We start from the raw sequence: 13,752 nt of genomic DNA on the forward strand, positions 1-13,752 counted from the left end.
GACCGGCCTACACAGAGTCCTGACCTCAGCCTGATCCAACACCTTTGGGACCAATCAGAGTGGAGACTGTGAGCCAGGCCTTCTCCTCCAACACCAGCGTGACCTCACACATGTGCTTCTGGAAGGATGATCAACACTCCCCATAAACACTCCTGAACCTGAGGAAATCCTTCCAGGAGACGTCCAGCTGCACACGGTGGGCCGACATCACATTCCACCCTGTGGATGTTCAGTGTCCTGATACAAAAACAAACAGAATACTGTCCCTCACACGATAACACGTCTGTCTCTATAATTTTATATTAGCTGCAATCATTAATCAGCTGAGCTGAGGCTCACAGAGACCCCACCGAGGACTAATGACTAATACAAGAACACCAACAGGAAGTGACGAGGCTTTGTGTTGTTGTCCAGAGGTTTTATTTCAGTGTCTGTAGTGTGACAGCAGGTCTGCGGGAGGCGGGGCCTCTCGCTGGTTGGCTTTACTTTCAACCCTCCCCTCAGAGCTGCCTAATCAATAGCTCTCCAATCAGCAGAATTATCCACAGCCTCTCTACGCTCGTCTTCTCTCTGCTTTAACATTTGATGTGTAACAATTAAACATCTCGAGATAAAGTGCAGTAATACAAATAATCTGAGTGTTTTCATTTTATGGAACAAATATGACAAAAGGTTCAACCAAGAAGAGAGAGAGTGAGTTCGTATGTGTAATGTTGTAATTATAGGAAACAGTAACGAGAACAACCTGAACCGTAACATTAATAATTATGAGCTTAATTCAATGATATACAATTAAAAACATATTTTCACAACAGTGTGGAAGCTGTGGGTTGTAATTTTTTTAATGGTTCAGCTTTTTACTTGATATATTTTAAAAATTTGAAACTTGCTCTTGAACGACTCCTGTTCCATGATAATGTAATACAATGAATTTAAAAATTACAAATAAAACTGGAATTTCGCTGTGAAACGTCCGTCCAGTCTGACGCTTCTCTTTGTACAATTATACACAAATTATTTCAAGAACAGAGTCACAGTTTTGTAATACAGTCGTCCCTCGTTTATCGCAGGAGTTACGTTCTAAGTAGCCAACTTTTCACACTTTTCTCTTGTTTAAACACTCTGAAAGTTCAAACCTTTGTAGAAAAATAAGTCCAGCATTACAGAATGTTTTCAAAGCCTCTTTTCAGGTCCAGAAAACAGGAACAGAGCAGCTGCCACAGAATCAGCATTAATGAATCAATAGTACGGAAGTGGAGGAAGCAAGAACGAGTTTGACTTTTCTGACTGTTTTGTTTCGCTTAATGCGCCTTATAATCAGAAAAATACGGTAACTTCCACCGTCCTTTAGCCTGTCCAGAAGTCCAACTTTTTGTGCGATGGTTAGCGTCTTCGCTGCCTTCTGGGTGCTCGCGCAGGAGCCTTTGTGTTTGTTGGGGAGAAAACAAACATACAGTACAGCACCGCAGAGTCACACTGCTGGGACTGAAGATCTATGTAAATGTGACAAGCTGAACCCTGTACAGGAGACACGGCACGGAGGAGAGTGATTGGCAGTGGTCTACAGCCAATCAGGACACAGAAGGTGCTGTAAAAGAAGAAGAGAAACAAAGCAGCGACGGGTGAACTGCGTTACAGCGAGGGACCACTGTATTAGAACGTGACGTTTTAAATCATTACATTGCATAATTATTAGTTATAATAATTATAAAACTCACAAAAAATGAAAGCTAATTTTCAGCTTAAAATTACTTTGTGTAATAAAACTTTTTTAAAATGACTTTTTTCATGTAATGTGATAAAGTTCATTTATTTATCTCATGATATTGAACCCTGAGAAAATCTTAAACACTTTCAACCTATTCTCAGAAGTTCCACAAATTAATATTTATAATATTAATAATGTTTCTTATTATACAAACTTCATGTGACATTGACTTTTTAAAACGATCAGAGACAGTTATAACAGAAAAACTTCATTCTTGAAATCAAATTCTTTTTATTGTTGTTCTCTTATTTCTGGAAATCTAAAATAAAATCTAACGATTACATTTTTTCCTGTAAAACTGCAAATGTCATATTTTATTATTTTTATATTATTATTAAAGTGCTGTTTAACCATACATGAAAATCTTTGAGTGTTTTGTGTTACGATGCCATCCCTCCGAGCCCCGCCCCCATCAGACCTCTGCTCCACTGACATCGTCTGTCTGACGTCACAGAAATAAGGACTCGTTATCGATGTAAACAACCACTTATGTACAAAAAAAGAAGAAACAAGAAGAACCCAAAGCTTTAGATAGAAAACAACAGAACGGTCAAACTGAGGCGTTAACTGTACAATTCATAAAGTCAGAATCATTTCTTTCTGTCATCACTTTACACTTTATCTCACTTTTACAAATAGAAAACACCAAATTAAAGTTTCTCCTTGAGTTAGTGCTGCTCTCTCTCCACTCATACATAAAATATAGTCTCCGTTAGTATTTTCCTATTTACACGGATGCAATATGTACACTTTAATTTTTTCAGTGTTTTTGTTCAGGCGACAGCGCAGACGGCCTCGACCCAAGAGGCCGCCCGCCTTCCAGAATCATGGATCCCAGCGAAGTGCAGGCAGAAACCATGATTGGTCAGTGAAACAGGAAGGTTTGCCGCAGGAGGTTGTGATATCGGAAATGTGCGAGATGAGGTTTGCTTAAATCAGGGTAGAGTCGAGACTCAGGACATCCGTTTCTGCCGGGGACGACGGTGGGATCCACGATAGAGCGCCTGACACCCAGGAAGTGGTCCTGAGAGAGCCACCGGCAGACTAGTGATGATCTAATAGTAATCTTCGCTGGGTTTCACACTTTGTACCCGCCAAAACCGCCGCTAACGTCGCCGCCTCGACAAGACCTTTAATATCAAATAAAGAGTTCTTCAACTCTGGAGGGAACAATGCAAATCACAGGGAGCTGCTCTGGACCTCCGATTTTTGGGAACATTTTATAGTTCAAACGTTGAACGTGTTGTTGTTGGGATTCGAGACAGAGAGAGCACACTTGCGAATTCTGAGTCATCATCCATTGAACTTCAAATTTCTTCAGTTTAAAACTCATTTTCTTGGAAGTTGAGACTCAAACGGCAGCGTTTAGGTTCTACTTGAATTTCTAATTTGAGTATTTGAATTTAAAACTTGTTTTCTGGGGAACTGAAACAAACCTGCGAACTTTGTGTGGCTCTGATTTCTGACGAGTGAGAACGACTGAATATAACGTTCAGGCTCAGATAGCTATCCCAGCACACCGCCTGTTCTCCTACAGTGACCAGTAGTTTCTGCAAATCTGCAAGCCACTTTGCAGGCCACCTCAACTCCTGTCGTTTATGCCTTTACTGAAGCCATGAAAAAGCACTGAAGCTTTAGTCAGACTTGCTTTCTTGGGTTTGCTGTTGGACATTTGGACTCCTTGTAAAATTTTTATCTCTCAAATAGTGAAATTCAGAGTTTGACTTAAACCTCAAATTAACTTTTTGCAGTCTTCAATCTGGATTTCTGTCTCATTTTTTGGGAAACACAAACGTGTTCCTGAAAATTCAAACTTGCATTCCTCGGAGCTCCATATCGGATAAAAGGTCTTGTTGAGCTGAAGACGTTTTGAAGCTCTCGTCCGGTCCAGAATCAAGTAACCTGCACGGTCAAGCTGGGACTAAAAGCCTCAATTTGACGAGTGAAAATGAGGCATTACTCAGTGCTTAAACCACCAGGTTCTTCCCAAAAGCCCGGTTTAAGTGAAGGGGACTCACAGAGGTACGAGCAGCTCTGGGCTGTGCTGAGGACTCGTTTCTGGACGGGACCGGCCTCGCTTTCATAAACAGGATGTTATGGTACAGATGGAGAATGAAGAAGTCTCACTGACCACCAGAGCTGAGCACAAAGAACGTTTTCAAACCATTTACACGTTTTCAGCTGAGCCGCCCTGACGCAGCGAAGCTTCAGTCCAACAAAGAGATCGGGCTCATCAGACCGAGTCAAAGAAAAACGTGATGACGCAGCAGGAAAAGACTTCCAGCTCCCGAACGTCTTCCATCTCCAAAAACCTTCTGTTCAGACTGAAGGATGCTGTGAACTTGATGATTTTGTTACGTTCCCCTGAAAGGGTCCAGGCGATAAGGGAAAGTACCAAAAAGTGTCCGGATCAGAAAAAGGAGACAGAGGCAAAATGAGACACGCCTCAGATCACTGAGACTGTCCTCACAATCGAGGATTCGGCCGAGAGAAGCGAGCACGGACGTCTGGAAGTCTTTTCCTGGGAATCAGATTTTTTAAAAACTCGACGTGAACTGAAGAAAGAAGAAGGCGTCAGCCTTTTGTCCTTTTGTCTCGACGGTCGGCAAGGTGTGCTTCGGGCAGCGCGCCTACGGAGGCCCACAGAGGACACGTAGGACATTCACTCTGTGGGCAAAGAGCGGCGGGCGGTATACGATGGAGTAGCCGAACCAGCTGAGCGACGTCAGTTCTCCGGCACACCTGTCCAGGGTCTAACCTTCTGTACCACCTGACCCGCAGGCCATTAAAAGTCGAGCAGAAGGACTTCAGACTGACTTTCTTCTTCTTTGCCGTCAGGTGAGCGGCTCTTTGACGTCTGCGCTCAGGCCTGGCGGTGCTCACAGCATAAAAACAACAGCTCTGTAGATTCTATTATTATCATTATTATTATTATTATTATTGTTGGAGTAAATATGACTGAAGTGTGATCAGCTGTACAAACACAGAACCAACCAATTGCAACACAGCTGAACTGAACTCTACTGAAAGCAAGAAAAGGAGTAAACAAAACCTCTGTGTGTCTCTGAGCCCTGAGGTTCGCCAAAGTGCTTCGTTGACGCCATGCGCTGACCGACCGGCTTCGCTTCCCGCCACTACTCTTATTGCCGTGGACCCCGACCACCCCGATGCGCCGAGTCAACCGAAGGGAGGGCAGCTCTGTGAGGGCGGTCAGGGGTCCTTCCTTAAAGCCGATTGGTTGGTCGGTGTGACAGCAGTTAGATCCAAGCGTTGAGCGAAGAAGTGTTTCCGCCCACTTCTCTGTGTCCGTGACTTCGGCATGAGCGCAGCCGATCGGCTGTCACGTGATCATCAGTCCAATCAGCCAACGACCAGCAGCGTTCTTAAAGGACCAGACCCGTGTTTTCCTTCAGCTCGACGGATTCCCGACCCTCAGAGGAGAGGTGCATTCTGGGTAGAGAGAAAGAACCTGATAAACTCCGAGCATCGTACCAACTTCAGGTTTTACAGCGCGGTGTCAAACATACGGCCCGAGGGCCAGAAGCAGCTCGCCCAAAGATAAGTAAAACCTGCGGCTAGTGAGTGAACCTGGTGTGGACGCAGGTTTGTGACGCACACTGTTAATCGTCGTAAGAGCGCTCCGGTCACCGGTGGGACCTATCCTCAGTTTAACCGGACAAAACGCCGCCACACACTGAGAAACCACCACGAAGCGCGACGTTGCGCCAGAGCCGCCAAGACCGCTCGATTAATGCGAGATGACTTATTCAATATGTTATCATGCTTGAAGTATTCTAACCCTAAAACCTTCCATCGATCGGTGTGAATCACTTTTGTTCAGAGAATCAGAGGATTGTTAGTTTGATCAGATCAGAGAAGCTTATCTGGAAATGTGTATAACTTCACACTTCACTGAAGTTTCGCAGTTAAGCGTCACGAACAGGCTCAAACCTCCTTTTTACATCAGAACGACTGAAAATCTGAATTAATGACACGAAAAGACGTCGGTCATAAAGCAGCATGAGGACAAACACTGGTTGCTCCTCGAGCGTCACTGGAACACGACCTTTGTAAGAGCCGCTCATCTTTAAGTGTCGCAGTCACTTCTGTTTTATTTCCTGCTTCTTTTATTCCTCAGGTTTTCCTCATGTCTCTACTTTGTCTGCACCTCAGCCTGATTACAGATTTGGTCTTTGACCTGTCTGCACTGCTCAAAACACACTGGTTTTACTGGTTCATTTCATCTGCTCTCAGATCAGACTGTAGCCGCTAGAAACCCTTTCAGTATAAGAGCCTGAAACAGACCCCATTCCCACGTTCAGCTGAGCGACAGCCGAGAGGTTTAAAAACACGGGCGTGGTCCTTTAAAAGCTGACGGGCGCTGACCTTCATCAAAGTCCTGAAACAGAAACACCGAGGTGCTCTCCGGAGTCGTACGGTAGAAAACCAGCATCTACACGTCCTCGAACGCACCGCGATGACCTCACACAGTGTCCGTGGTGTGTCTGACATGGTCAGTGAATGCATCATCAGAGTCCGGTGTGTTCAGGAATGTTCTGGAAAGCTCTGATGTGAGAGAAAGTGGCTGACTTTGACAGAAAACTCGATGAAATGCACGAGATCCAAACTCGTATCCGGGAGTTTGAAAACTGGACCAGTTCCACCTGCAGGAGAGCTGCTCCGGTTTCACCGGGTCCACACCTGCAGCTGCTCCTCAGCCTGTGGACGCTCGTGGATCTCAGAGCTGAAGAATCCAAGATGGCTGTTAAAGAAACGCCGCCATTGTCAGCTCCACACTTCTCCTCATTTCACGTGGTCGAGGCGCTCTGAGACCTGGAACGTCTTTACTCTCGCCGTCTTAGGCGCTCACAGCGGCTGAAGGTCAGCCGTCAGATTGTCTGCAATCTGAGTGGTCGAGTGCCACAGGAGGAAAAGCAGGAGGCGGAGCCTGGAGTCGGAGAGCATTCAGTCCCGACTCGTGTTTGGAGTTTCTCTCTCCACGTATGGTTTCAGCACTTTCTGATTTACAGGTTAATCTGATTTGATTTCACATTTAAATGTTTGGCTCGATGAGCACTCGGGGGTTTCGTGCCGCGGTGCTCGGACGTCCACTAAACAGATAAACTGAGGTTTGAATTTCGGTGTTTGGGCTTTGAAATGACTCTGACTGCAGCTCCAGCTTCAAAGTGTCGTGCTGATGCAGGACAGTTGTTGGGTTTAGGCTTCAGGTTCTGGATGGTCTGGGCTCACGGATACTCGTCTCGCGAGATCTGCTTTTTCTTTATTTTTACTTTTAATCCTTTTCCAAATCCTTTCAGTCCTGAAAGCTTCCTGAACGTTCCTGTGAATGAGAATTCCCACTTTTTAGGGGTAAATGGCCTCTGAGTGCAGAGCAAGGACTGCCGGTCCCTGGAAGGGTCCCAGCAGAACTCCTCTGAGGGTGTAAACGTGAAGTCTGGACCGCAGCTCGAGTCCTCTGTAGTGTTGTTTGAGGAGGAGGAGGAGGACTGAAGCGTCCAGGCTTGGCGTCCTGTCTTCCTCTCCCTCTGACGTCCTCAGCTCCTCCTCCTCCTCCACCTTCCTCCCTCTATGTGTCTTTGGGCTCCAGCTTGCAAGACATGTCGAACAGCAGGTTCTGGTTGTCGATCACCTGCAGCTGCCGCACGTAGGCCTTGGTCTGCAGGTGGGAGGGAGACATCTCCGTATCTATGGCTACCAGAAAAAAAAAGAAAGAAACAGCTGTTAGTGATGCAGGGCTGCAGTGTGATAAAGCTGCCACCAGGGGGAGACAAACCCCACAGAGCTGCAGACGTCCTGCTTTTACTTTATTCTATTTGTAACTTTACTGAGTGTGCGCGTGTGTGTGCGTGTGTGTGTGTGTGTGTGTGTGTGTGTGCGTGTGTGTGCGTGTGTGTGTGTGTGTGCGTGTGTGTGTGCGTGTGTGTGTGTGTGTGTGTGTGCGTGTGTGTGTGTGCGTGTGTGTGTGTGTGCGTGGGTGTGTGTGTGCGTGTGTGTGGGTGCGTGTGTGTGTGTGTGCGTGTGTGTGTGTGCGTGTGTGTGTGTGTGTGTGCGTGTGTGTGGGTGCGTGTGTGTGTGGGTGCGTGTGTGTGTGTGTGTGTGCGTGTGTGTGGGTGCGTGTGTGCGTGTGGGTGTGTGTGTGTGTGTGCGTGTGTGTGTGTGCGTGTGTGCGTGTGTGCGTGCGTGTGTGTGTGTGCGTGCGTGTGTGTGTGTGCGTGTGGGTGTGTGTGTGCGTGTGTGTGTGTGTGCGTGTGCGTGTGTGCGTGTGCGTGTGTGCGTGTGTGTGTGTGCGTGTGTGTGTGTGTGTGTGGGTGTGTGTGTGCGTGTGTGTGTGTGTGCGTGTGCGTGTGTGCGTGTGCGTGTGTGCGTGTGTGTGTGTGCGTGTGTGTGTGTGTGTGTGCGGGTGTGTGTGTGCGTGCGTGTGTGTGCGCGTGTGTTACCTAGCTGGCTGCTCCTGTATCGTCTGATGTTCCTCACCATCTCGGCCACTTTGTGCTGCAGACAGAGGGGGAGGAGTCAGTTCCTGTCTGTGATTAATGGATGCCTGCAGTGTGGACACTGTGGGGTCTGCTGAGAGTATCAGCATGTTAACGTATTTATTTTAACACAGAGTCTACGGGACTGGCTCTCTGCTGCCTCTGCTGGACGTCAGAGGAACTGCAGTTTTAGCGCTTCCTGTTTCAGGCTGACAAACAGGAAGTGAAAGTGTTTGAGTGAAGAAGAATTGCAGCGGCTGTAACTGTTATTTCCTCTTCATCACAGCAAACAACTTCAAGCATATGTATCAAACTCGAGGCGAGCGGGCCACATCCAGCCCGGCGTACATTTATGTCCGGCCCGCGAGATCATTGCTTATAGATTTATTATTATTGTTATTCACGTCCCGGCGATATGAAACGCTGAAACACACAAACTACAGAACTCATAATGCAGCACTTCACTATGCTCGCTGAGCACTAGGCTACCTGGGAACATCAAGTCAAGCTTCTGTTGATGTACAACCCTACTGTAAAGTTACTGTGAAGCTAGCCCCTCCCACTGGAGAAATGTTGATTCTGACATCAGAGCTGATAGGTTTGTAACATAAACCTATTCGCTGGAACGTTAAGGACAATCTGCTACGCAGCAAAAGCAAGACTCAAGGCACCAAAGTTCTCTGGTTACTCATGCATGAGGGAGACCTGGCTGGAGCCAAGCGTCGTTCCACCACTTGACCACTGTCAGACTCTCAGCCAGGTTTCCTCACAGCACTCCTTTTATTGTGGTTACATGAATATGCATAGGGTCATTAACATATAACATCTTACATAGGTATACATGTGAACAAAGAATACTGTGTGTGTGTGTGTGTGTGTGTGTGTGTGTGTGTGGGGACTGCTGATCAAAGGGTCAAACATCCTTGGTCAGGAAGAGGGTAGCCTCCCCCTCACCCTAGATGGTTCATCCTAGATAACACGGTGAGGAAGTCCTGCAGTTCATCTAAACAAAGAGCACTTAGACTAGAACAGACGCAACTACGTTAATCCTACCATAAAACAATAAAACACGGTATGACCTCTCATGCTCCCAAAGTGCTGTCTAATACACACAAAGTTTGCAGACTATCAAGGATCAAAACCTCTACCAATCTACAACTAATTACAAAACTCTAAGCATATATAAGTAAATATTTCTAAGCATAAATGACAATCAACAATACAAATCTAACAAGAGCCTTTCATGGTCCAAGTACATGGTTACAGATAAGCCCAACAAAACACAGATGAGGGCAAAGCCTGAGTAGTCTAAGGAGCTCTGAAAGGGATGTGTCCTCTCGCCACTGCTCTACTCCCTCTACACTTCAGACTGTGTGGCCACCCATGGCTCCAACACCATTGTGAAGTTTGCTGACGACACAGTGGTGTTGGGTGCCATCTCCAACAACGATGAGACGGCCTACATGGATGAAGTGAAGAATCTGGCATCGTGGTGCCAGGACAACCACCTCCAGCTGAACGTCAGCAAGACCAAGGAGCTGGTGGTGGACTTCAGAAGGAGTCAGCACAGAGACTACAAGCCCATTATCATCAATGGAGCTCCAGTGGAGAGGGTGCAGTCCTTCAAGTATCTTGGTGTCCACATCTCCTCAGACCTGACATGGGCTGCCCACATTCAGGCCCAGACCAAAAAGGCTAGGCAGCGCCTGTATCACCTACGACAACTGAGGAAGTTCAGGGTCTCTCCAAAGATCCTCAGGATTTTCTATACAGGCGCTGTGGAGAGCATCCTCACACAGAACATGACATCGTGGTTTGGGAACAGCTGTGTGAAGGACCAAAAAGCTCTCCAGAGAGTGATCCGTACAGCAGAACGCTGCTGCAGGATTGCTCTCCCCCCGCTTCAGGACACCTACACCAGGAGATGCCGGACTAGAGCAGCGCAGATACTGAAGGACCCGTCCCATCCTGGCAACAAACTGTTCCAACTTCTGCAATCTGGTAGAAGGTTCCGCATCTTCCGGGCAAGGACAGAGAGACTCAAGAGGAGCTTCTATCCCCAAGCCATCCGTGCCCTAAACACACACACCCGCCCTCTCACATCATCTATAATTGACTGAGACAGGACTCTTCCAGACACTAAACCAAGGCACAATGTACATTTCAATTCCTTAATTTTAAATATGTTTATATTGTCTATCCTGTAAAATAGTCAGATGTCTATTCATATTAATGTACAGAATTCACCTGCTTGCTGCTACTACTGCACATTCACCCAGTGTATATACTATATATAAAAAAAAAAAAAACACCCAGCACGCCCCTGCGGGCGGTTTATCCTTCAAGCTCGGGTCCTCTACCAGAGGCCTGGGAGCTTGAGGGTCCTGCGCAGTATCTTAGCTGTTCCCAGGACTGCGCTCTTCTGGACAGAGATCTCCGATGTTGTTCTCGGGATCTGCTGGAGCCACTCGCCTAGCTTGGGAGTCACCGCACATAGTGCTCCGATTACCACGGGGACCACCGTTACCTTCACCCTCCACATCCTCTCGAGCTCTTCTCTGAGCCCTTGGTATTTCTCCAGCTTCTCGTGTTCCTTCTTCCTGATATTGCTGTCATTCGGAACCGCTACATCGATCACTACGGCCGTCTTCTTCTGTTTGTCTACCACCACTATGTCCAGTTGGTTAGCCACCACCATTTTGTCCGTCTGTATCTGGAAGTCCCACAGGATCTTAGCTCGGTCATTCTCCACCACCCTTGGGGGCATCTCCCATTTTGACCTCGGGACTTCCAGGTTATACTCGGCACAGATGTTCCTGTACACTATGCCGGCCACTTGGTTATGGCGTTCCATGTATGCCTTGCCTGCTAGCATCTTGCACCCTGCTGTTATGTGCTGGATAGTCTCTGGGGCATCTTTACACAGCCTGCACCTGGGGTCTTGGTGTGATAGACCCCAGCCTCTATGGATCTTGTGCTCAGAGCTTGTTCTTGTGCTGCCATGATTAGTGCCTCTGTGCTGTCTTTCAGTCCAGCTTTGTCCAGCCACTGGTAGGATTTCTGGATATCAGCCACCTCCTCTATCTGCCGGTGGTACATACCGTGCAGGGGCCTGTCCTTCCATGATGGTTCCTCGTCTCCCTCCTCTTTCTTGGGTTTCTGCTGCCTGAGGTATTCACTGAGCACTCGGTCAGTTGGGGCCATCTTCCCAATGTATTCTTGGATGTTCGTTGTCTCATCCTGGACTGTGGTGCTGACACTCACCAGTCCCCGGCCCCCTTCCTTCCGCTTAGCGTACAGCCTCAGGGTGCTGGACTTGGGGTGAAACCCTCCATGCATGGTCAGGAGCTTTCTTGTCTTTATGTCAGTGGCTTCTATCTCCTCCTTTGGCCAGCTTATTACCCCAGCAGGGTACCTGATCACGGGCAGGGCGTACGTGTTGATGGCCCGGATCTTGTTCTTACCATTCAGCTGACTCCTCAGGACTTGCCTGACCCTCTGCAGGTACTTGGTGGTTGCAGCTTTTCTAGCGGCCTCTTCATGGTTCCCATTCGCCTGCGGGATCCCCAGGTACTTGTAACTGTCCTCTATGTCTGCAATGTTGCCTTCTGGTAGTTCAATCCCCTCAGTTCTGACTACCTTCCCTCTCTTTGTTACCATCCGACTACACTTCTCCAGTCCGAACGACATTCCAATGTCATTGCTGTATAGCCTGGTAGTGTGGATCAGTGAATCGATGTCTCGTTCACTCTTGGCATACAGCTTGATGTCATCCATGTACAGGAGGTGGCTGACAACTGTGTATATATATATATATATATATATATATATATATATATATATATATATATATATATATATATATATATATATAAAAAATGTTCTTCCTCTACAGCCCCCCCCCCAATTTTTTTGCACATGTCGAGGAGCGTGTCAGGCTACATTTCACTGTGTGTTATACTTGTATAACTATGCATGTGACAAATAAAGAACCTTGAACCTTGAAAAAAAAAAGAAAAGTGTCAGGACTTCTTTATGTTTCCTTGAAAAAGTTTCATCCGAGAAGCTTCTTCAGTTCTAAGAGCAACAGGTGGAGAGTCCCCAAGAGGGTCATGGGCCCACTGTTGAACCTAATCACATGAGCCAAGGTGTGGAAAGAGGTGTGGGTCACAATCAGCCAAAGTTTCAGGTGAACCTGTTGCTGCCCCACCCTATCATGTGACTTACTGAGGTGAAATCAGGCTGATTGTCAGGATGCAGGAGGACAACTACATCATGACCATAACCGCCATCATATCCTGTAGCCAAGTAATGTTGAACCAAGTCGGCTCAACCTTGTTCCCAGATGCGCACTGTGGTGAGTTCGCACGGCGCTTTGGTCACCTTGAAGCACAAAAAGAGAATTTGGAGCTGCTTCGCGCCTCGTTGACATGGAAACTGCACCCGTGCAGCTGCAGTGTGACGGGGCGCTCGGTTTGTTCGCCCCATTCCTGAAGCCGCAGCGCCGTCTACATGCGGCTCGAACCTGGTGCCTGTTTGGTAGCACATATCTGTGAGAAGCTGAACACAGGAGTCGTCTCACAGATGAACACCTGCGGTCCATCCTGACCATCTGCACGACGCACGAGCTCACACCAAACCAACGAACTTGTTGCCAAAGCAGAAGAAAACTCAGTGTTTTCATTTGTTGTTATTTTAACTTCTGCTGAAAAGGACACAAATTGTATTTAGTTGTTCTTTGCAGCACATTCATGTTTCTAACTTCTCTAATTTTGACTGGACCAAAATCTTAAAAAGTTTCAGTTTATTTATTCTGGAAAAATATTCGTCTGTTTTTACTCGTATTTATCTTCAAAAACATTTCATTTTAGTACGTTTAGTACGTCCCGCGACCCAAAGTGTCTGAATCACATCATTTAAACTCTGAGCTGGTTTTCAGGTGCGAGCGTGACGCCACTCACCATCTTCTCAAAGTTGACGAGTTCACCGTGAAACGTTTTGCAGCTCTCGTGAAGAAACGTCAAGTCTGGCAGGAAAAAACGAGACGTCAGCCGGCGATGAGTCGAGGACACAAACACACAGAATCAGTGATGCGCACAACGATCAAACGAACTGCAGTCAGTGAGACGTGTTTTTAAAGCAACATATTAACAAAGGAGAGAAAAACAAAACAAATAACATAAAACGGAAGATACAAAAATGAAAGAACAAACGACCAAAACAAAGAAACCGGGACAGCGATCGATCACGTGTTAATGTGCAGCGCTGTCATCACCACAGGGGGGCGCCGAGGGAAAAGTATCAGCTGTAATCCCAGATTCCTGATTTTAACTCTTCACTTCCATCTCTATGGTTCTGTTACCATGGAGACAGAGAGCTAAAGGCAGCACACACACAGGTTCAGACACTTCAAAGAGTCCTCTTCTTCGTTGGTTCTGAGAAAAACTGGAGCGAGGTTCCTCGCTCCAGTTTTTCTGTCTTTCATCTCGT

General features: G+C 46.9%; 1 protein-coding gene across 1 annotated transcript in view; it reads right to left on the reverse strand.

Annotated features, from left to right (window-relative positions):
• Window positions 1–826: 826 nt before the first annotated feature.
• The window catches only part of rapgefl1 (Rap guanine nucleotide exchange factor (GEF)-like 1), a 37,405-nt gene continuing 24,479 nt past the window's right edge, over window positions 827–13,752 (reverse strand). Inside the window, exons 14-16 of the mRNA XM_085272352.1 lie at window positions 13,224–13,288; window positions 8,227–8,281; window positions 827–7,480 (exon numbers count right to left, since the gene is read on the reverse strand). Of these exons, the coding sequence (XP_085128478.1) occupies window positions 7,356–7,480; window positions 8,227–8,281; window positions 13,224–13,288 (245 nt within the window). The 3' untranslated portion in view covers window positions 827–7,355. The remainder of the gene's footprint in view (window positions 7,481–8,226; window positions 8,282–13,223; window positions 13,289–13,752) is intronic.

This window comes from Mchenga conophoros, linkage group LG4 (genome assembly GCF_057382185.1).
Source record: "Mchenga conophoros isolate Kocher_MC1m ecotype Shallow Benthic linkage group LG4, M_conophoros_male_GT1.1, whole genome shotgun sequence".
Taxonomy (NCBI): Eukaryota; Metazoa; Chordata; class Actinopteri; order Cichliformes; family Cichlidae; genus Mchenga; species Mchenga conophoros.